The sequence below is a fragment of the Neltuma alba genome, unplaced genomic scaffold (genome assembly GCF_004799145.2).
Source record: "Neltuma alba isolate B1F8T4 unplaced genomic scaffold, ASM479914v2 tig00013105_pilon, whole genome shotgun sequence".
NCBI lineage: Eukaryota > Viridiplantae > Streptophyta > Magnoliopsida > Fabales > Fabaceae > Neltuma > Neltuma alba.
The window spans coordinates 123,428-148,064 of NW_021637429.1; the positions used below are offsets into that span (position 1 = coordinate 123,428).

General features: G+C 35.1%; 1 protein-coding gene and 2 long non-coding RNA genes across 3 annotated transcripts; 1 reads left to right on the top strand and 2 right to left on the bottom strand.

The window, feature by feature from the left end:
• Window positions 1-339: 339 nt before the first annotated feature.
• On the bottom strand, window positions 340-8,580 carry LOC114734485 (LL-diaminopimelate aminotransferase, chloroplastic-like). The gene is given in 11 exon segments (XM_028922106.1): window positions 340-836; window positions 1,543-1,749; window positions 2,376-2,599; window positions 2,602-2,695; window positions 3,906-3,956; window positions 4,117-4,221; window positions 5,285-5,347; window positions 5,912-6,028; window positions 6,831-6,898; window positions 8,176-8,252; window positions 8,378-8,580. Coding segments are annotated over 11 exon segments (1,386 nt in total). The 5' UTR covers window positions 8,464-8,580; the 3' UTR covers window positions 340-542.
• A 363-nt stretch (window positions 8,581-8,943) lies between these two features.
• Window positions 8,944-15,703, top strand: LOC114734486 (uncharacterized). The gene is made up of 2 exons (XR_003739171.1): window positions 8,944-9,021; window positions 15,382-15,703. It is a non-coding gene; the product is annotated as an uncharacterized LOC114734486 (long non-coding RNA).
• A 384-nt stretch (window positions 15,704-16,087) lies between these two features.
• LOC114734489 (uncharacterized) lies at window positions 16,088-17,522 on the bottom strand. The gene is made up of 2 exons (XR_003739172.1): window positions 17,436-17,522; window positions 16,088-16,652 (listed from the first exon to the last, which is right to left on the bottom strand). It is a non-coding gene; the product is annotated as an uncharacterized LOC114734489 (long non-coding RNA).
• Between the last annotated feature and the right edge of the window lie 7,115 nt (window positions 17,523-24,637).

The following is a 24,637-nucleotide window of genomic DNA, read 5'->3' on the forward strand; positions in this document are numbered from 1 at the left end:
AGCTTTAAAGCAAATACACACTTAAGTCCTGCTTTGTTTTCATCATCATTGCTCATGCATGAAACAATCATTCTTCATGGATGAGGAACTATATTGTTTCAATTTGTATTCTTCGCGTTACATTCATTTTACACTCGAAAATCTCAAGATATTTTAAAGAACTTGCCGTTTCGGCCAGGAAATTCCAAAGAACTTGATAGGAAAATACTCTCTTGATAAATGCCACCTCAAAATTTTGGACTCAGATTGCTTACCTCTGTGGCCAGGCCAACAAAACCTACTTAGTCTCTACATAAAATCATCAGCCAAAGTCTAATTGCAGGATTAGGACATCCTCAATAGAAACAGATCTAAAAGTTCAATGACATCAATATAAATATGTCCTACTAAAGAGGCTCCATGTTCACTAGCTAAGATGAAAAAACAGAGATAAATTATTAAGCAATATTCAAAATGTTACAACAACCCTCCTAGGGCTAAGGCAAAATAGATCAGTTTCAGTTCAATACAGCATAAAATTTACTATGTAGCATGCTCTAAATTCAATTGTAAAGTTGCTTGAACCTTCTGCAAGCCTCTAATATATTTTCCCTGTGACCAAAGGCACTAACCCTGACGAAACCTTCCCCACCAGGTCCGAAACCACTGCCAGGTGTTGTAACCACATGAGTCTTCTCAAGAATCTCAGCAAATACATCCCATGAACTTCGCCCAGGGAAATGAACCCACACATATGGAGCATTTTTACCTCCATATGCTTTAAATCCGAGGGTTTCAAATGTCTCTGTTATTATGTTTGTGTTTTCTTTGTAGAATCCAATAACATCTTGCATAGCCTGCATTCCATTTCAGCAAGTCTATCACGCTGCTCATCTCATATGTTTTGAATTTTCACAAAATTTTGTCAAATCACATATCGTTCTGCCCCAAATAACATACTCCCTTCAGTACTAAATGTAGGAGAGATAACTATTTCACAAATATTGAAGAGATTAGTTAAGCTAATTATTTGTAACAAATGTTTGCTTGGTTTCCCTAAAATATCCCCTTTAATCATTACTCCCATGAATGGAAACTCCCTTTAATATGCGCAATTAATATGGATAGTTTGTGGAAAAAATTATAAACTTGGAGACAAAGTTGATCAAGGTCTTATACTTAGGACAAAAGCAAACATTTCAACTAATTCCTACGTTTAGGACTAAAGAGAGTATTATCGAAGGCAAAGAAGTGGGAAACTCAAGGCTCAACTTTGCAACCCACTGTAATAAAAGCAACTAAGCAAGTCATAACAATTCATCATTAACTACAATCAGAGAGGTTGAAAAGGTGGGGTGAATGCGTGCAATATGGGATGATACCAAAATCAGAGAAGTGGAAAAGGCATCAAGTGGATAAAAAGACAGTGACATGCAATAATTGAACTTTTTTTTTCCCAGCGCATAGTCCATTGAACTTGGTCAAATAAAGGTAGCATATGGTATGAACCTAGCTTGCTGGTGAAATGAATTCAAAGACTTCGGCAATAAAACAGTAACTAACCTTAAGGCCTTCTGGTGAGAGGCAAGCCAGACCACCTGTTTGAGAGATATTAGATGCACCATTAAAGCTAGTACACACAATACGGTTGAAATCCCTGGCAACTGGAAAGCCATCTGAAAACAATAACTGCTTTGGAATCACTGTCCATCCCAACCGAACTCCAGTGAAACCAGCATACTTGCTAAATGATGCTGTCTCAATTGCGACCTAAGATTGTTGTGAGGATACAAACATGTTATCAAACAGAAATGCAAAAGGTATTACTTGATGGTCAGAATCAGTTTCCTAAATGAATTCAATTGGCTGCTGCTTATTAAACGTGTACAACTTTAGTGTAGCCCTATGAAGCAGTGACATGAAAAATCTGAGGCATACAGATATTGGACATGCCAAACATTCATGGGAATGAATATTTGAATTCTGCTCTATTGTGCCATAATGCAGGCAGGAACTAATCAGCTAAGCGCAATCAGAAGACATGACAAGGCGCTTATAGCTGAATAAATAAATAAAAGAAAAATTATGTCACAAAACAAAATTATATTTTTGCCCAAAAAATTTAATGGTACGGCCTACAGCAGAACAGTAACACGTAGAACATATGAAGTGGCATATAACATTGAACAAGAGAAGAATCTACCAGATGCATCATTCAATGGAAAACAAATTATAATTTACCATCATTCAAATCGCCCACATATTATGATCATATTAATGGTTAACTAAATGCAAGTCATTAAGATTCATAGTCAAAGGAGCCAAGAGTTGACAAAATGCTAATCGTTAAAAATCAGTTCTGATAGAGGGTGGGTGAGAAGAGACTTCTGGCATACTTCTTTGGCTCCAGGAATTTCAAAGATGGAGCGTGGTTTGTCATCTGAAATGTACATTGCATAAGCAGAATCATAGACAACTATAGACCCATTGTCCTTGGCAAACTGAACTAGTTGAGTTAGTTGCTCCCTTGTTGCTGCGGCACCAGTAGGATTGTTGGGTGAACAGAAAAATATTATGTCTGCCCGCGAAGCTAATGATAAATCAGGAAAGAAACCATTTCTGGCGTACATCTCATGTATTCAATGTTTCCATATTTTTCAGCATCCTTCAGATATTGGCCAGTCTGACCCATAATAACACTGGAGTCCACATAAGCCTGCATAAAAAATTACCATGACATTTATACAGATACAAACCAGGGAACCTGAGCAGAATAAATATATGTTCACTCCATCTTCGCATATTCTTTTTTCAATGTTTTATTTAGCTCACCATCTCTCGTAAGAATATTATGGGCAGATATATAGCCCAAATCAGCCTATTTTCCCTTCTTTCATTATTTATCTGTTTTTTTATACAAGTATTTATCTGTTATTATTTTCACATTTCTTGTTTCTTTTTTCACTTCAGTCTCCCTTGATGCTTGGAGTTAAGCTAGTTAAATGTGCAAATCTGCCCGTATTTGCACTCTTTTGGCCAACGGAATAAAATAGAGAACCATGGTTCAGGTATGCACAAATATAATCTTGAAAGTTTTCCAAAAAGAAAATTCACAATGAAGATGATCAACCACTCAACCAATTAGAATGAATGTAGATAGTTTGTCACACAGGAAGAAAAATCTGACAATGTACACTAAGAGTGCCTTTATTGACGGACAATCATATGTTCAACCATGGAGAAATAGCACATATTCCTCAGAAACCATGAGGGAAGAGCAGTGTGCAGTATATTAAGACAGCATTCATACAAGTTTCACTGCTGACAATTATTGGAATAGTATAAAACGTGTATTCTTGGCAAGAAATCAATCTGCAAGAGCAGTAAAATGTTAAACACTACCAAAGACAGTGTGTTTAGGAATTGAGAGTAAAAAGGAAGGCAAGGAAATGAATCCAAAGAAAATGAAAGAAGGATAAAGGAAGTGAAAGTGGTAGTTAAATGACAGTTTCACTCCCCCGACTTCAGAGAAGCTTCACTCCTCCAATATCCTCCAAATTCAATTAACTTATAATAGAAGCATGGAGCTTTGAAAGATTTTGGAAGGTCGATTAAGTGTGCGTTTGGTTTACAGCTTACCAAAAGTACATTTACCAAACTGACTTGCAAGACAGTAAAAGCAACTCCCACATACGTATTCCAAACTGACTTTTCCATGACTTCTAAGATTTGTGGATGGACTTTCAAAATATAAATTTTTCTATCCAAAAATAGGTTGAGTGGAAGCTAGTTTGCCAAAAGGACTTTTTGGGATACCAAAAGTGGTATCCGAACACCCATAAAATGTTTTCATTGTCCTCTACTCATCATTAATAACTCCCAAAGAAATTGATGGATCATAATGAACAACTGCACATAAAAATTACCGGGTATGATGGGTCTTGTACTGCTATTGTTACATTTGAACCAAACATCATCTGCCACAAAATGAATATGAGAATGCCATTAAGATCTGGAAATAACATGTTGATCATGGAAAACTCCCAATACAAATTTCCCCCTTCTCTTTTCCCCTCCCACAATGAAAGTAAGATGGTAGAGACAGAGTCAGACATCACGTTAAAGAATATTGTCAACCTGGAGGCGAGATATGTCACATTTTGCTCCATCAGAAACAAATATATCACCTTCCTCAATGCCAAGATCGTTGTAAAACGTTGAAGCAATTGCATTTCTTAGTGGCTGCATATATTAGCAATTCCTGTCATTCTTCCAGCATCTTAAATTTCATGGAAAATCAGATAAGAAATAATCTTCAATACTACTATAAATAAAATAGAAGGAACATATTGCTTCCGTGGTCAAATCCTGTCCTTTACTTAATCTTCCTCAGAATAAACATTAAGACTTATTACATGGACTCCAGATTTTTATTTATGACTCCATACAAAGAGACTATTCCCTAGTCAAATCAATTTTTTTATAATAGAAGTTTAAACTAAAAAAGGAAACGAAACATGTCCAGATGACGAGAATATAGAATGATAAAATGAAATTTCGGGCTTTAACTTATGCTAAAAACAACAGCCACCAAAGGCACAAGATGGCACGCAAATCCACTCGGCAAAACTTGGCTAATTCTATATGCATATAGAAATAGAAAGACATCCACTCCACACATACTCTAGAAGGCAGAACCATGGGACCAGAGTGGGAGTACTTGCAGGAAGAGTTGGTGGAGATATGGTTGATGTTGATCAAACAGAAAGCTAACGCAAAAACACGGGAGAAGCAGCTGAAAGTGCATGATTTCCTTATTTTTAGCAATTGTTATTCAAATATCTAGTATCCAAATCCTAACAAGATAATCTATCCAAATCTTAATAAAATATTCTAAATAAAATGCCTTAATTATCCTTATTTTTAGCAATTGTTATTCAAATAACTAAATATCCAAATCCTAACAAGATAATCTATCCAAATCTTGATGAAATATTCTAAATAAAATGACTTAACTATCCTAACGGCTTATTTACAAATTACATATCATAATCTTCTAATTTTTCACTACGTGTCTTGCTCAAGTGATTTTACAATGCATGCCAAATATTGATTCATGGGACGCATTCTGCCAGGAAACAAAAGAAAGATAAGTCTAAGCAAACTATCAGCAAGGGTGAATCATTATTCGCACACTGACTAGAACATGATATGAGAGGATCTCATGATGACAGGATTTATAATTTATATTTATAAGTATAATAATGAACAAACAAAAACTCTTGAAACTGTCAATGCCACATACCTTGTCACCTTGTTCGACTCCATAACCACTATACCCCTCTACAGTAGACAGTGCAAGTGATCTCTGATACAAAAAGTAAGCAATTTCGCACTTACAGCAGGCAAAACACTAGTTTTGTTTAACTGAGTAGAAATATAGCATCATTTATCATGCCACTTTCCAGTCACCAAAATAATAGGAGTGTGCATTCATAAGATATCATTTTCTTACATATTATATGATTTATATGAGGTAAAATTAAGCAAATGCAACCAAGTATAGAAGGGGCATACAGATGACCGCCACAAAAACTGAAGACATAAAAGTGAAACTTGTTCTATAAATCATGTGGTCCATATAAATATCCTTTGAAAACTTGACTATAGGACATCGTCTTTAAGATGGCCATTCTACCTCAGAGGGGCACAGTTAGTCAAACAGTTAACATGGTTCAGCTCATTAAGAGTAAAGCAACACATGATTAATTTTCAGTTTCAGCCACTATCACTTGACTCATTTCATTGGTCATCAATACAATCCTGGATACTATGAGTCATGAAGCTCCCATGCGAGCAGTAATTTCATAAGAATAGAATCACAATTCAGAATATAAAAGATGCATTACGTTCATTTAAGTGAAAGCTTGACCTTTGCCATTGCAGAAGTTATGACTTCAGGAATGGGCTCAGTAGTATCACCAATTCCCAAACTTATCACTTTTGCATCAGGGTACTTCTGCAAGTGTGCAGCCCTTCTTCTAGCAATCTGTTATCCACGATAAAATGGGAAAACAAAGAATGTCAGCGCAAAGGAAAGTATAAAGTAATGCAATATCAAACAATGTAATAAAAACATCCTCAAAAATTTAAGGAGGGGGAACAAAGAAAAATTGTCCATTTTGTCAGCTTACTTGGATTAAACCCAAAAAAAAAAAAAAAAAAGATGGTGCTTGATACCTCTGTTCCCCTCCTTTATAGGTCTTTCTCAAGGCAGACAAGATATAAAAACTTCCAGATTCAAATGTTTCATTTTTAAGCATACATCATAGCATAAATCTCTTTTCCATTATTTTCTGCTCTACAACAATCAACTACAACAACTTTATTCAAATATAACAATTTTTCTAGTTGAGGAATAAGGTGAGAAAAGGCATTCTTTTGAATATCACTTGAATGACAACTTTAACTTTCATAAAGTAAATGAAAGTGGACTCTTTATCACTCAAGATTAAAATAGAACATCAATCAATGCAAATGTTTACATACTCAATCTCCCTCCCTTTTATCTACAAAAACTAGGACTGAACCGCCCGCAGGCTTCAACATATGAACTGCTGATGTGAAACATGTAAACTAAGACATCGATGCCATTTTGTGTACAAGAACGAGGAGCCATTTCCAAAGGGAACATAAAATGGGAGGAAATTAATGCTAAAGAAAGACTATTGATAGTCCAAACTCCATCGGTTGCACTGTGATAATAATCAACCAAATCTAAGGCACTGGAGCAATGGATCAATGAAGAAGAACAAGACTATCAGCAGAAAATGTCAAATGGCATTACAGACCTCTGGAAAGAGATAACCAGCTTGAAGTTTTCCCATGTTTGCATTGCGGGAAACTTTTGTCTTGTAAGCTTCAAAATGAAAAGAAAAGAAGCATATCGTCACACGTGACTTTAAATAACAAAGAAGGAAGAATTCAAGGAATTCTCAGCTTTTCTAGTTTTGGCATGTTCTTTTGCATATGCATTGCTATATAAAGTCCAAAAATCAGCAAATATTCACATTTCAAAGTTTATATAGAATTTTTAAGTACACAAATCAAGTATAGAAGGAAATACTATATAGAATCATGTTTAAAATTCCAGGAACGAGGGTTCAAAATTAACTGGATGGAGTTCATCAATTGGTTGGTGTTATTCAATGGGTTTCAAACTTCATAATTACAGTTTATTAAATAGAGTGAAGATAATCATTCTCAAGTCTTCTTTCAATTAACACCAAAAGACAAATTTGTGCTCAAAGTATACCCTTTCACTCCCCCAAAATGCAGAAGCGGACCTTGCATGAGCTTCTTGCTTCTGTAAACTACTCTTCAAAGATCATATAGTCTACAACAACTCTTCCAATACATATCCTACTAGCTGCCAGAAAAAGCCTATTTGACTACAGAAACCACCTTCAACTTCGGATAGTTTGGGCCAGCATCTTTGTTGATTTGTACAATGTAGAAAGAGCAATTTCAAGATTATTGAATCAAAAAGGTCATTATTGGAAATCTTTGAACTTGAAGCTTTCTTCTGGTCGCTCCATTGCTTCAAATTTCTCAGGAAGAGTATATCCATTGCATTTCATATCCACACTTTTCTAATTTTTCATGTTCTTAAAAATACAAAACAAAACAAAACAAACTGTAGCTAGAATGTCTGAATTGAACTAGATATACATAGTCGTCGTTACAAATTTTTGGTAAACTGTGAGTATGTTCTACTGACTGAAAACCAGAGAACCTTAAGCTCCCTATGATTCGAGCTGGATTGTGCCTTAACTACATAAGCTAGGATTAATAAATTTCGCTCCTCCAGACAAGTCAGAACACTCATTCAGCAGCAACTAACAATGTGTTCATAACCACTAGTATATAGAACGGTTCGGTAACGGTTACTCGGTAATTTACAGACAACTAAGCCATTTGTTAAAAAGGAATCTTCGTTTTGCTGCAAGGAAAAAAGAGCAAAACACAACATGACTCAATCCGCTTTCAAATTCAGTGAGCAATCTATCAGGTCAACGAGAAGGGGAAAAGAAATCTTCACACCGCCTACCTATACCCCAGTATCGCCTAACAACAAAAATCACAACTTTCACTACAAGGAAGGAAAAAGCTATGGAGGAGAAAATTTAAGGATACCAGTGAGCACTTCTTCGGGTGCCGCAACGCATTTACATATGGCCACATTTTTTGCATTCAAGGATACATTTTGACTCCTACAACATCCAAATGAAGCAGAAACGGAAATCATTGCAGGTGAGCTTTGCTGGGTGGGGTCTCATTTGTCTAGGAAAGCAAACAAAAAGCGAAAAACAGAAAGGATTTGAAGTGAAAAAAATACCTTGTATTGAAGTTTGAGGGAGCTAAAAAAGTGGAGGACGAGGAAGAGATTGAGATCGCCGGATTGTGAGAAACCATGGAGGACATCTTCGGCCAGAAGTGGAGATGGGGGAAGTCACTTGTCAGTGCAGGCCTCAGAAGCGGCTGCTCGTCCAGCAGCGCACTTGCAAAAATAGTGAACTTGAACGCATAAACCGTTTTTGGCCATCAAAATCGGGAGAAATTCTTAGGTACTCCCCGAGTACCAGGCCACTTGAACACTGACCAATCAAAAGGCTCCATTTCAGATCTATTTAGTCCTACCTGCATATGTTCTCTCTCCAACTTGCATCGTGTTTGGGAGACGGAAAATGGTTACGGCAGCCAGAAGCGATTTGCAGAAGCCCCACGCTTTGCCGATGGAGGATGAGCGAGGAGACGCCGGGTCAGGACTCCGAGTCGACTGCGAGCCCTAGCTTCGCCCCTTCAAGGACCCTTCCTTGCACTCCGTCTTCAACCTCGAGATGCGCTTCGATTCCTCTGTTGAGTTGGCTTGCTGTGGACCATGAGTTCAAGACGAAGATCGATTCCATGCTTCAATCATTCAACGGCTGGACTTCTCCTTGGAAATTGCACTGATCGGTTGCCTGCTCTGGTCATTGGAAGGTAAAATCCTGATTGCAAATTTCAACTTCTGTTCTTTCATCTGGGTCATGAAATTGGTTAAATGGTAATATCTAAATTGCTTTTTGACTGCCTCTAAAATTTCCCTCACCAATTCGCTAGTTGCTGCTGCAATTCTGGTTGCTAAAGATATCAAATTTCTACTTTCTCTTGAATATTTATCTAAAAATGAAATGAGTTTAATATTTGGGACTCTCTTCTATTCTTGTGTTCTGAAATCTAGCTAATTTGGGGAATTGGGTTAAGTGAGTTGTGTTTTTCTCTCTCTTGGGGTTCGTGCCAATGACTTGCGTGAATGGAAGACACAGGTCAACGCAAAACACCACCCGATCAGCTAGTGGAGGTGGCCGGCGAAGATCGGAAAAAGAAGAAGAAACTGGGCGAACTAGTCACCGAAATAATGGATGATCCCATGGAAGACAAGAACCTAGAGACTAGAACAGAAGATGAGGAAAGACAGTTGGAAGGAAATACACTGGATATTACGGAAACAAGTGCAAAGAAGACACCAGCTTCGTCATACAAACAATCTCTACTTGGCTATAATGGAATAGCTAACGGAGGAGGATGTATGGAATCAGAGGATCTTCTGTTTGATGAAGAAGAAATTAACTGGAAAATGCCAGAACCAACTGAGGAAATTAAAAGGCTTATGCAGATATATCCGGTAGTCCCTATTTCGCCGAAAGAATACAATGAGTGGTGTAAACCATGGAATTATTCATTGATCATTACTGTGTTGGGGCGCAGATTCAATCTGTATGTGCTTAAAAGCCATCTTGTCAGAATCTAGGGGATATCAGAATTTGAATTAGTGGACCTACCAAACAACTACTTTGTAGTTAAGTTTACAAGCCCGGATAACTGGAAAGTGCACTACCGGAAAATATTATATGACGGTCCGTGGGTAATAGCGCAACACTGTGTCTTAGTGCAGAGGTGGACACCATACTTCAATCCTTTCAGGAATCCACTCCGACGCTGCATAACTTGGGTTCGTGTCCCTCATATACCCATACATTGCTACAACCACCACTGCATGGCTCGTGTGGGGGAACGGATTGGACGCCCTCTTAAGGTTGATCTGAATACGCTGGCACTCAACAGATCGAAGGTGGAAAGAGGGAGATACGCCCGCATATGCGTGGAGTTAGATCTCCAGCGTCAACTGGTTCCTAGGATCATTGCAGCAGGGGACAAATTCAATGTTGAGTATGAAGGATTAAACCTTATTTGTTTTGAATGCGGGAGATACGGTCACCGTCGTGAAGGCTGTCCATGGAAACGAAGCACCAACTTGCAGAACACCCAACAACAACAAGGATATGGAGGCTCGGAACAGGAACAACGAGGCCTACCGGAGAAAGCACCAGCGACGGAATCAAAAGAGATGACCGAAACTTTTGGTCCATGGATGTTTGCAGCAGGCCCAAGGAAAGCTCGAATATCAAGTCGAGTATATCAAAAGGAAGGACATAACGGGTCAGGCACCTCACCTAAACCGGTCAGACAAAGAGAGCTACAGACCTCCCAATCGAGGTACGCGGCGCTCAGTAACCTCGAAGAAGAAGAAACAGATAATCAAATCTGGGTGGCGTGCGGGGGTAAGGAGAAAGATAGTGCTGACATCGAAGGAATCAGAAACATGACAGGGCAAAGGAAACAAGTCCTGACCTTAACTCAAGGTCCTTTACTAGCAGAGCAAAAAGGTGGGCCGGTTAAGGCCAGAAACAGAGGGAAAGGAAATAATCAAAACCAAGGAAAAGAGAATGAAACATCAAAGTCAGAGGGCAATGAAAAAACAAAAAATGGAGGTCAAGAAGCTGGGAAAGGAAAAAAAGGGGAGGCCCAAATAGAGCCCTTACCGAAAGAGAAGTCCAAAATGGCCAACAAGAGAGTGCATAGAGTAGTTCAAGGCCAAATGGACCGGCTAGTGGAGACAAAAGGGGCTGGGCAAACCTCTCATACAGACCAAGAACGTGGAAAGCAAACGAACAGTGGGGAACTCATGTCGAGGGAACAACGAATTGAACCAGGACTCACACTGTGTAAAATGACAGAACCACATTTGCTGGACAACCCAAAGCCCCCGGATCTGAAGAGGGAAGACAGTGGTGGGGAATCAGTAGAGATGATAAAGTCAACAACTGGGTCAATAGAAGAAGAAACAGAGGAAGCAGAAGTCGTGCCAAGTACATATGGCAGTAGTTAAGTACCCTTGTATCTCACTCATCTCATCTTTAATTTTTGTTATGATTATTGCTAGTTGGAACTGTAGGGGTGCCGGAGGGCGTGCTTTTCCTATCTTGATTCGTGATATTGTTCACAAAAATAAAATTGATGTTTTGTGCCTAATTGAACCACGAGTAAGCGGGGAAAGAGCTGAAAGAGTAATTAGAAAGCTTAATTTCACAAATTGGATCCGAGTTGAAGCATCTGGTTTTGCAGGAGGAATCTGGGTACTCTGGAACCAGAAAGATGTGAATGTACATTATATTTACTCAAATGAACAGATCCTTCACTGCCTCATTAAGAAAGCTCACTTAGCCGATAGCTTTTATGCTTCTTTTGTCTATGGAGAACCTGACTATCGAAAGAGAGCTCCCCTCTGGCAGGCTATACAAGCAATTGCAGACATCATAGAGGAGCCCTGGCTATTAATTGGTGACTTCAACGCTTACAGGTTCCCATCCAACAAAATGGGAGGGGCAAGGCCGAATATGCAAGCAATGGTGGACTTTAATGATTGCATAACTCAAGCAGGACTCATGGTGGTAGACAATAATCAATCTGATTTCACTTGGGAAAGAGGAGACTTGCGGGAAAAAATAGATTGGTCCCTGTGCAACCTGGCTTGGAAGGAGAGGTCAATTGGTCTAAACACAGCCCTCATAGAAGGTCTAAGCCACGCTTCCATTACCAAGCTGCTTGGTTATTAGAAGAAGGATTTTAGGAGCTAGTAAGTCAAGTTTGGCAAGATGAGGATTGGGTTCATGGAGCAAAAAAATTCCAGACTGAAGCTGCTAAATGGAATATGGAAAAGATTGGCAGCATCCCAGGCCGAAAAAGGAAAGTTCTTCAACGACTCAGTGGGATTGAAAAGAGAAAACTTACACAATGGCATACTGGGCTTAGCCGTCTGGAAGAAAGATTATGGAATGACTATAATAAGCTGATCATGCAAGAAGAACTAATGTGGTTCCAAAGAGCTAGATGTCAATGGCTTCAGTGGGGGGATAAAAACACAAAATATTTCCATGCTACTGCTATGATAAAGAAAAAGAGGAGTGTGATCGCAGAGCTGCAAAATGATGCAGGGGAATGGATCAGAGACAATGAATAGTTGAAGCAAATGGCAAGCGATTACTTCAAAACCCTGTATACGAGTGAAGCAGATCCAAATAGAGTGATAAGCTGGCCCAATGCCTTTCCAGCAATCCAACCATAGCACTTAGACCTGATACATAAGGAAGTGAGCAACATTGAAATAAAAAATGCAGCTTTTGCGATGGGAGCTTTTAAAGCCCCAGGACCAGATGGACTTCCGGCACACTTCTTCCAAACACAGTGGGACAGAATTGGGGACCGAATTTGCAGGCTGGTGAAAGAAATTTTCAGGGACCCATCGAAAATCAAGGAAATTAATTCAACAAATATAGTCCTCATACCCAAGGTGGAACACCCAACGACCTTAAAAGACATGAAACCAATCTCATTGTGCAATGTGAGCTTTAAGATTGTGACCAAGATCATTGCGACAAGGCTGCAGCCAGTGATGGATTACCTAATAGGAGCAGAACAATGCAGTTTTATCAGGGGTAGATCCAGTTGTGATAACATTGTGGTTGCACAAGAAGCCATCCACCTAATGAGAACTAAGCCTGGAAGGAAAGCATATGTTGCAATCAAGGTGGATATGGAGAAGGCCTATGATAGACTAGAATGGTCATTTCTTGAGGATACACTCAGAAGTATTAGCATTAATGAGAACATCGTAAGGGTAATTATAGAATGCACAAGATCAGCTAAAATGAGAGTCCTATGGAATGGTGAAGAAGGGCCTACCTTCACCCCCTCAAGAGGAGTACGCCAGGGAGATCCTCTAAGTCCATATCTGTTTGTTCTGTGCATGGAAAGACTGGGGCAACTTATAAAGGCTAAATGTGCTAACCAAAGATGGAAACCTCTCCGATTCTACAGTGAGGGACCCTACTTATCCCATCTCTTTTTGCGGATGATCTTATCTTGTTTGCTGAAGCCTCACAGAACCAAATCAGAGTCATTAAACAGGTCATGGAAAAATTTTGCATAGACTCAGGACATAGGATTAATCTAAGCAAATCCAAAGCTTTTTTCTCTAGGAATGTCAATTTCCATCGAGCTGCTAGTTTATGCCAAAAGCTTGGCATCGGAATAACACCTGATCTTGGTAAATATCTCGGAGTACCTCTCATTCACAAGAAGGTGACCAAGGAGACATTTGGGCATATCACAAGAAAAGTCAGAGCCAAGCTTTCATGCTGGAAAGGAAAGTTTCTTAATATGGCAGGACGCACTGTACTTATCAAAGCAGTCATAGCAGCTCTTCCATCTTACCAGATGCAATCTACTCTTATACCTAAAGGAGTTTTGAAAGAAATTGAGAAGATTAGCCGAAACTTTCTTTGGAGTCAAGATGAGCATGCACAGAAAATGCACCTTATCTCGTGGGAAAGAATTATGCAGAACAAAGGCATGGGTGGGCTTGGCATTAAAAATCTTGAGAAACAAAATCAAGCTTTTGTAATGAAGTTGTGTTGGGGTCTGGTAACGAAACCTGAAGCCCTATGGGTGCAATGCCTGAGAGCCCGGTATGATTGTGGAAAAGAGACCATTCCTGCAGTTGTCAAACATAAGCAATGCTCATTGACTTGGAAAGCCATTTCTGTGGTATGGGAGAAATTCACCCAAGGACTAGGTAGGAAGCTAAATAGTGGAAGACAGACCAAATTCTGGCTGGACTTATGGACACCGCTTGAAGGACCTCTGATTCAATATGCTTCAAAAAACTTAGATAGAATTGATCCTCATAGCCTGGTTGTAAATTTTGTCTTGCCAAGTGGTCAATGGGATGTCGGGCAATGGAATGAGTTTTTTCCAGAAAATATAACAAGAATCCTCCAACAAATTAGACCACCAAGTGCTGATGAGGAAGATGGGGTATGCTGGCATAATGCCCCGGATGGCCAGTTTACAGTTAAAGCAGCATATAAGTTCTTATCTGAGTCGACTACCAATGCTGAAGGATCGATGTGGAAGAACATATGGCGTTGGCAAGTGCCTGAAAAAATAAAGTACTTCCTTTAGCAAACAGCTCATGAGAGATTAATGACCAACTCACTTAGATCTAAAAGAGGGATAACGGATTCTAGCCTATGCCCCTTAGGCTGTCTATGTGAGGAGAGTATCATACACATATTGAGGGACTGTAATAGAGCGACACAAGTGTGGAAGAAATTTATTCAACCTAACTATTCTGCTGTCTTTTTTTCTCAAAATTTGCAGGACTAGCTCACGTGGAATATGAAGAACAATCCAGCAAGAGAAAGATTCCAACGATGGACATGGACGAAGATCTTTGGCCATGTATGCTAGCTCATCTGGAAAGCACGGTGCAACCAATTATTTGGAAGAGACAACAGCACAGATTCCAAAATCTACCACCAAACTTTGTTTCACATCATGGAGGATATATCTGGAACACAACTACGCCATCAAATCCTCAAGGATCATCAAAGCCTACCTAGACACTGGATTGGACCACCGATGGGTGAACTCAGAGTGGATGTAGATGCATCAGTCCGAGAGAATCAACAAGCAACCTGTGGTGGTGTAGTCCGTGACCATCGAGGAAAGTGGATCATAGGTTTCGCAAGGAAGCTTGGAAACTACCCAGTTGTGGCTGCTGAAATTTTAGCTATCAAAACTGGGATGGAGGTGTGCAAGAGCCTCAATATAAGAGACTTTCAGATACACTCAGACTCACTGGAAGCCATTTCCACCCTGATGAGAGATAGTGGCATAAACCATCCATTCAGACAAGAGATTGAAGAGACAAGGAAACTCATCTATGAAGAGTGGAATATGAAGCTTGCATATGCTGCCCGAGAATCACTACAATGTGCTGATGCGTTAGCAAAGCATGCTCACTCAATTGTGGATCAGATGGAAGTTTATCCTGATGTTACTAACTGCTGCAGGAGATTAGTTTTGATAGACATAGATAATAGGGAAGGAAATATAAATATATAACTCCCCTTATCAAGCGTAGCTTGTCCTTGTACTCAAAAAAAAAAAATCCAGCTAATTCATACTGTTGTTTACTTCTAATTTTGAGGACTCTCCATAAAGAAAACCAAAGATTGAGACTTTCATATGAAGCCAATGCAAAGTTGCTGCGTGACTCGAGAATTTTTCAACAGAGGTTTCAAGAGTGTAGCATTAACTTCCTTGTTGAGGAGGAGGATAAACTGATTGTTGATGCTTCTCTGTATGAATGCAACTGCCAAATCTGACGACAAGGAGGATAATGAGGAAAAGGAAATTAATTTGAGAAAAATTGTTTTAAGCCGGTTCTTAGAGAAATGACATAGTTGATTCTACATGTGTGCTTTATCATTCAAAATGGGAATCAATTGGTGAGTTCTTTATTATTTATTGTTTTTCGTAGTAGATCCTTGTATAAATTCCTTTTTCCATTTTTTTTGGACTATCCTTTGTATACATTCTAGGAAAAAAAATCCAGATTGGCATGGTAATCAATTATCGCAAAGCCATTCTTCACTACCACAATAGCCTTTTCATTTAGCTAACTTCTCATGGCCCTAGTCCTGACAACAAGTTGCATTTTATTTGAATCAGCACATATGAGAAAGGCTTAAGTTATCTATATATCTTTTATATAACATTTATATTCTATGTATTTTTATAAAATTTCTATGAAAATACTATTTATCAGCCATGAAATATATTACCCATCTCAAGTGATGAATAAGACAGAGGGCATGTATTTGGCTTATTATTTACATTGACCAAAAAGAATGTCATACATTGGCCGCATAAGCTAGTTTTACTATCTCACCACTGGGAGAAGCAATTTATAGCATATTCTTAATGTTAATCGTCTCAATATATATATAGCAACAGTATTTGCTTTGACTGGGACATCTCTATCGTATCTCAAGTGTACAGACTACAAAGGAAAGGGAAAATAATTTTAATGTTACAAAGGGAAAAGCTACCAAGGTAAAATTGCAATAAACTCCTCTGCCCATTCAAGATACCCCTCTGCAAAATGGTAGACAATATATCCAATAAATCCACGGCCAACGTAATTGCACTTGTTTTGGCCAAAATGTAGCTGCATTTGCCTGTCCAATGACGTGCCTTGCTCTTAGGCATCGCCATGTATAGTTGCAGTCAGCGACATACCTAAGCTCATAATCACCTTAAACCTGCCTATTAGTACCACCAAACATTCATGTCTTTAGAAGAACCCATCTACTGCTTCAAATTCTATGAGCCAACCATGCCCCCTATTTGCTTTAGCATCTATGGCCGAGGGACTTTCTCATCTGCTGGGCATGCATGCGCAGATTTCACAAGATTAAGCATTCAAACTACAACATATAATACCCATTATTCATTTCCAGAGATATATGTTCTAATCTAAATACTGAATACTAGTTGGAAATAAAAGTACTCATGTAAAATATCTCGGAGTCAACCTCCTTCTATCTAATGAATATATGAATCTTTAAACCTAGTAAAGATCTTCAACATATAATGCAAAGTAGGGTATGCATCTGTTGGAAGTTAGACGTGATATAATTCCAGGAACTTCATCAAGAGAATATGCAAGCCAAAGAAAAAGGATACGCACACACGCTATGAAGTACAGAATAAATTGTAGATGAAGGTCATAAATGTATCCCTGATTAATCTTTTCCAGACACTCCAAATTGGAAGTTGCACTTGCAGTGTCACGGCCAGTTAATTTAGTACACCCGGTCAACTCCAAAAACCTGAGCTTCTTACACTCCTGACACAACGCATCAAAGCCTTTAGCTAATAATTTGGAAAACCTAATCTCAAGGCACTCCAGACGTGGCACAGAATTTGCAACAGCTGCAGCCTCAGAAAAATTAGAAGCCAATTTCAAGTACGCAGAACAATTGAACGCAAAAAAAATAGAAACCAAATTCAAGTAGGCAAAAGAAAACCAATTTAGATTTTGTGATTTAACCGATTTTGCTTCTTGTTTTCTTTTTCAGTGAAACAAATTTTGCTTCTTCGATTTTAACTTTCACAACCCAAATGAAACGAACGGCCGTTGAAATTTGCAATCAGGATTTTACCTTCCAGCGACCAGAGCAGGCGACCGATCAGTGCAATTTCCAAGGAGAAGTCCAGCCGTTGAATGATCGAAGCATGGAATTGATCTTCATCTTGAACTCACGGTCCACCGCGAGCCAACTCAACAAAGGAATCGAAGCACATCTCAAGGTTGAAGACGGAGTGCAACGAGGGGTCCTTGAGGGGGTGAAGCGAGGACTTGCAGTCGACTCGGAGTACTGACCTAGCGTCTCCTCGCTCATCCTCCATCGGCAAGGTATGGGGCTTTTGCAAATCACTTCTGGCTGCCGTAACCATTTTCCGTCTCCCAAACATGTTGCAAGTTGGAGAGAGAGCATGTGCCAGGTAGGATTAAATGGATCTGCCATGGAGCCTTTTGATTGGTCAGTGTTCAAGTGACCTGTTACTCTAGGAGTAACTGGTGTTTATTGTCTCTGAGCGCCAGCCGCAATAATCCATGAACATAACATACAATTAACTAATTTAAATTAAGGAGATTAAAAAAGTTTTACTTGATCATAGTGATAGTATACTGTCTCCATTTGATATAAAAACTAGTTCACTGATTTAAATAGATTAAAAAAATCTGCTAAGTTAGTTATTAGTAGTAAACTAAAAATTTCTCCCCTGCCATACAGGGATTAGAATATTTGATTAGATTTTAAATTCTATTCAATGTTCACTTCTTATAGGAGTATGTTTTTTTATTCATTCAAATGAGATTTGAAGTAGATATGAGAAATTTTGGGAAAACATGTGGAAATTTAAAATTATTTATTTATTCATCCATTTAGGCCCCCAATTAACATAGGAGTACTATTTAATTATGATACTTTCTATTTAATTCAATATATTCAAATTTCAATTAAGATATTATTTGAATTCAAAATTAATTATTAGTTTCTTCATTTGAACCTCCAATGAAATTCTATTTGATAATGATTTTTCTCATTTAATTCAATATACCTAAATTCTAATCAAAGTATTATTCAAATCTCATTAATTAAATATGTTCACATCGCATATTATTATACCCCACCCACTTTTTTAAACGAATTGAGTATTGCAAGTTTTCAAGAATATAGTTGATAATTGATAGGTATTGTTTTCTCTAGAATACTCTTGATAACTATGTGTATTAATTAGAATTACCATTTGATGGAACCTTTAACATGTGTAACTACTACAAAGGACTACTTTGGAAAAAATGGATAAATATAAAAAACAAAGTAGATTGGGGTTTTATATTTACGATCAAATTAAAAGTTAAACTAGCTCTTATATTAAGAACCGGTAGTATGTTACATGATTTGTTTAAAATATTTTTGTGTATGAGTGTATCATTAGATTATATTACCTCTATTCCTTAATATAAAAGTTAGTTTGATTTTTAATTTGGTTAGAAATATAAGACCTCAATCTATTTTGTCCCTCATATTTATCTATTTTTTTCAAAATAATCCTTTCAGTAGTTGCAAATGTTAAAAGTTACGTAAAATAGTAGTCCTAGCTAATACACATGATTATCAAAGGTATTTTAGAGAAGACAATACTTATTTATTATTAATAACTAATTTAATTATTTTCCTTAATTTACTCAAATTAGTCAACTAGTTCTTATATTAAGGACTTGAGGTAATATATCAATTTATAAATTGGACAAATTAGCTAGGAGAAAAATGATAAATATAAATATTTTAAAATAATTTAGTAACTTCTTTAATCTCTTCAAATTAATTAACTAGATCTTATATACTGGAAGTAATATTATATATATACGAGTAATATGTATCAATTATTAACCAAAAATCATGATTATTTAATCTTGATGACTAATATAAGACGCTGACTAAACTTTGTTTTATTGAACAATAATCTAAATGTACTTAAAATTTATAGAGATAAATATGATTGATAGATAGTTGGCTCTTTACGGTGCTCCCAAGCCGGCACAAAACCTTGGCGGCAGCGAAAAGGTGCAAGGAAATTATAGTTATTTGTTAATTGAAAAAATCACGTATTGCAATTGAAATTTTTTTAAATAAATCGATTAATTATATTTATATTCTATCAATCTATCTATTATCAATTGTGAATTAATTATTATTGTCATTAGATTTTGGTGTTTTAAATAAAATTAAATCAATTAATATTAAATTTTAAAGAAATCATTTCAAATTCTAATTACTATTAAACTACGGAATTCAGTTTTTTGTTATATAATATTTGTTCTGAATATTTTTATATGAGATCAGCATAATATTTATTTTTTGTTTCTGTGGTTTAATTATTTCTTTTTCTTTTACCAGCAAGTTTAATTATTTCAAACTCATGAAACGTTAAGTATCTCATGTTTTTTTAATATTATTGACGTTGACAAGATCAAGAAACAAATTTCATTGTTCTTTATTCCCAGGATTGTATAATTATAGTGTATATATTTAATTTCTATGCAACTATTGGATCACTAACCAGATAACAAATAAATTTCAATGCTTTGAGTTTTTCCAAATTCCACTATTATCGGGCCAAATTTTGAGTAAATTCAATATTTTTTATTTATTTTCATAACCCACATGTCCATATACTTTTTATAATAGAAATGTTTAAACTTACAACTTCATGTTAAAAAAAAAAACTCACACGTTCATTAAATTATTTGCAAAGAGCTTGAACCTACAACTTCACATCCAAAAAAACTTTAAAAAAATACATTTGATATTATTGGATTGTAAATCCAGTACATAAATAAATTCAACAATAACTGTAAGTAAGAACTAATTGTTGTTGGGTTGGTAGTCTCTGTTATGCTGTTATAATATACTTCTGTTTTTAGACTTTAAACCCCTGATTTAGTCCTGATTCAGAAGTAATTGGTTGTTTTATATGTATTGTTTTATCTTTTTATTAGTTAAACAAATTGGCTTTTTATCAAAGAAAAATAAGAACTAATAAAGAGGGAGGAGTTCAAAATGCCTTGTAAGTAACTATCATTATAATTACACAAAATCAACTCAAGAGATATTATAAGCTGAGCCCTTATCGTTGGACGCGTCTAGTGTTTGGGCATTTTCCTATTAAATTATTTCTTGCAATTTTATGCTTTGTAAAACTGCTTATTTTCTTTATTTTATTAAATTTTCATTTTCCTTGAATGCATTCTATAATTTTATCCCATTATATATTTATATAAGTTCAATAATTAATTTGTAAATATTAAAATTATTAGTAAGTTAATTATTTATAAAATATGTGTCAGCTTCCTCATCATCTATTTTAATCATTTGTATTGAAAATTACCTTTTCATGGAAAACTTTTTATATGTGCAATTAATAGCATAGGAAGAACAGAGAAAAAAATTATAAAAGCAACATACAAAACGAATTTAAATTTTATATTTAAAATTAAAACCAGCCCATCTACTAGTTTTTACATTTAAAAGCAATGGGAGTAATTGATATGATAAAATATCACCTCTTCCGCTTTTAAATATAAAAACTATTTAATTAATTTGGATAAATTAAAAGAGTCAAATAAATCAGTTAATTATGACAAATGTCACATAAGTTAATTATAACAAATGTAACTTAGTCTTTCTAATATACTCATATATAACATTAGATTATGTATCAACTTATAAGTTAGGTATATTAATTTAGAACTACATTTACCTCCTAATTAGCTTCTATATTTGTAACAACATTTAGTTATGGAAAAATATATTGGAGTATTATATTTATTAGAACTACATTCAACTTCTTAGGCATGAGCATAACACTTGAAATACTCTTTAAGCTAAATTATACAAAACTTTCTTTAACTTTGAATCATGTAAAAAAAAAAAAATTATTAAACTTTAAAACTTAGTACGAACTCAGATAAAAAAAAAAACTTAGTACGAACACAGCTACACTTTTGAACGCTTTATAGATAAACTCCAACAATCAATTTTATATTCCCTTTAAATTATTACCCCCAGGTTTTTAATACAAGACTTTATTTAATTTTTATTTTGATCCTAAATATAAAATTCTAGTCTAATTTGTCTCTCATATTTATCGATTTTTTTCAAGACAATCCTTATAATAATGATAGTCTTAATTAATACATTTGATTAGTAAGGATATTTTAGGAAAAATAATGCATATTTATTACAAATAACTAAACTAATTTTTTTAATCTACTCAAATTAGTTAACTAGCTTTTATATTAAGAAATAGAGGTAATATATTTTTGTATGTATATGATGGCTTGAATTATATGCTTATGAGCTCCTAAACTTTAATATATGAGCAGATAAATAATGAACAGAACTATTGATAAAGAAAATTAGATAGAAAATTAGATAAATAGCATGAGTATCAAATTGGCAAGAGTTCATGAAAAGGAAATGGCATATACAACCGATCGACTAGTTTCTGGGACCACTTGTACATTTGGATAGACTTGTCTCTGTTTCTATTAATTTGTGCAATTAAGAAAAGAAATTTACAATCCGCCCTCAATTAAAGAGAGGAGTCTCCAATTTAGGTGCCTGTCCCTCTCTCTCTCTGTTTTTTTATTGGCATTTTCATTTTTGCTCTTCCTCGCCCTGTTCTTGTTTGCCAAAAATAAACAAGTGAAAATTAAGAATTCGGTCCCAAAGTTCACACCAATAAAGTAGTTGATCCCCAAAGTTCGTAAATAATTTTAACTTTTATTATCTAAGTTAATCCTCATAATTTTTGTAAAACTTTTAATCAAATATCTATGCATACCGTTGGAGCACATTATTATTAGTGTGCTACTGATGTGGCATGCTCCCATGCTAATTTTGACTCAATTTGATTTTCACTCTTTTGAGTTTCTGGCTTAGATTGTGAGTTTTGTTCTTCATGAGTATGGATATAAAAAGAAAAGAAAAAACTTTCAAGAAAGTTGGTTATTTTTTTGTTTTCAAAATAATTTTATAAAGTTATTTTTTGCAACAAGTTCAGATTACAAAAAACAAAAAACTTTGTTTGGATAATAATTATAAAAAAACACGTTTGAAAAAAAAAATTAAAGAAAATCACACTTGAAAAGCAATAGTTGTTGCCGATAGTGACAAGTAGTGGATAATAGGTAAGAAGAGAAAAAAAATTTCTCAAAATATTTCAAAAAAATGAAAAATACAAAAAAAAAAAAAAAACATGTAAAAGTTATTTTGGTTTTTTAGTTCTTAAAAACATATTACTAAAAACAAATTATCAAACAAAGTTTTTTTTTACTTTTCTATTTTTAAAAATAAAAAATTATTTTCAAAATAAGAAAACAAACAAGCTCTAGATTTCTTCCTTTCTTCCTACTTTTTTGTCGTCTTCATTTTTTTGCACACGACTGCCGACTACAATTATAGAGAGGAGAAGAAAAACCATCGGGCAACGACAAGCATAAACGAGAATACCATAACATACAGTGGGGACAATGCTTCGCTGCCAAGTTCAACCCGAACTTCTCACCGCCGGGTGATGGAGAGGACAACAATAATGATGCTATAGTAGTGGGGACGCGAGCAGTACACTCTTCTACATTTTTAGAAATATAATTATTTTTTATCTTAATTATAAGACTCTGTTATTTGTTTTTTAAATTTTTTTTATCATGCTGAAAAATTGGTTCCCCCAAAAAGGTGGGAAGCCGCCTTTCCATGTGTAAGAAAAAAAATTTCTTTCTATATGAATTTTATTTCCTAGAAAATCTAGGGGCTTGTTTGTTTTGTTTTTTGTTTTCTTGTTTTCAAAACAATTTTATAAAATTATTTTTCAGAACAAGTTTTAAAAAGAAAAAATAAAAAAAATGTCTGGATAATAATTTTTAAAAAAATCACTTTTGAAAAAAATTAATAAAAAATCATACTTGGTAGGTAATAGTTGTTGTTAGTAGTGATAGGTAGTGGATAGTAAGTAAGAAAATAAGAAGATTTCTTAGAATTTTTCAGAATAGAAAATAAAAAACAAAAAAAAAGAAAACATATAAAAATTGTTTTGGTTTTTTAGTTTTTAAAAACATATTACTGTTTTTTGTTTTTAAAAACAATCAACTAAAAACAAATTATCAAACAACTTTTTGTGTTTTTCTGTTTTTAAAAACTAAAAATTATTTTCAAAATAAGGAACAAACAAGCCTCTAATTTTTTTTTTTCCATTCCGATCACAACATTTTCAGCTTACCAAACATGCCTAGCTATTGGGATCAATATAAATGAATTTAATTTCATTTTAGGATTAATAAATTGTAAAATTATAGTTTTTGTCTTTTTGAGTCTTAATCCGTAATTTAGAATTACCTTCCATAATTTAATACTAAAAATGTAAGAAAGAAGCCACTAGTCCACTATTGTAGCTAAGTGTCCTAAAGTTAAATAAATTGATGCTTAAAAATAACTTTTTTATACAAGATGATTAAAAATATTTAAAATGACTAATTTATACCAGTCTAGTCTTTTTTAATTATCACTTGAAGGAGGAAATTTTGGTCCTTTTTATTTGTTACTTTTATCCTATTTAATGCTTCATTTTCAATTCAATCCCTATCAATTAAGGGAGCCAAAAGTAAAGATGAAAAGAAAGACAATGAGTAAGAAAAATATACTAATTATTTAATAAACATAAAAATAAAAGATTTTATGTATTTAATAATTTTCTTAATATGTGGAAAACTATTATAAATGATAATTAAAAAGTACCAGAGAGCACGGTGGTATATAATTTAATTAAGGTTAAAGTATATATTTAGTTTTTTAACTTCGTATAATGTTTCAATTTGATCCTTTAACTTTAAAAAACATATATTTAGTTCTTTCACCCTAAAATCATTAGGTTTTAATAATACTTTTTGTAACAATCATAAATTTTTTGAGAATTAAACATAATATGTTAGCATTTGGAAATGTTTTATCAATATTTAAGATTTTAATGTTATTATTTTTTAAAAAAAATTTAGAGTTAAAGGATTAAAAGTATAATTTTTAAAGTTAAGAGACCAAATTAAAATTTTATATAAAATTAAAAGATTAAATGTATTTTTTAGTCTTTAATTAATGAGCAAACTAAGATTCTCAAACGACATGCCTCATCATTATTAAAGTGATATCCTTGTGGTTTCCCGATGGAATTTCATCTAACTTCTTCGACGTTGACAAGCCTGTGGCCCGTCCCTCTTATGCGCAACTGGATTCAACTG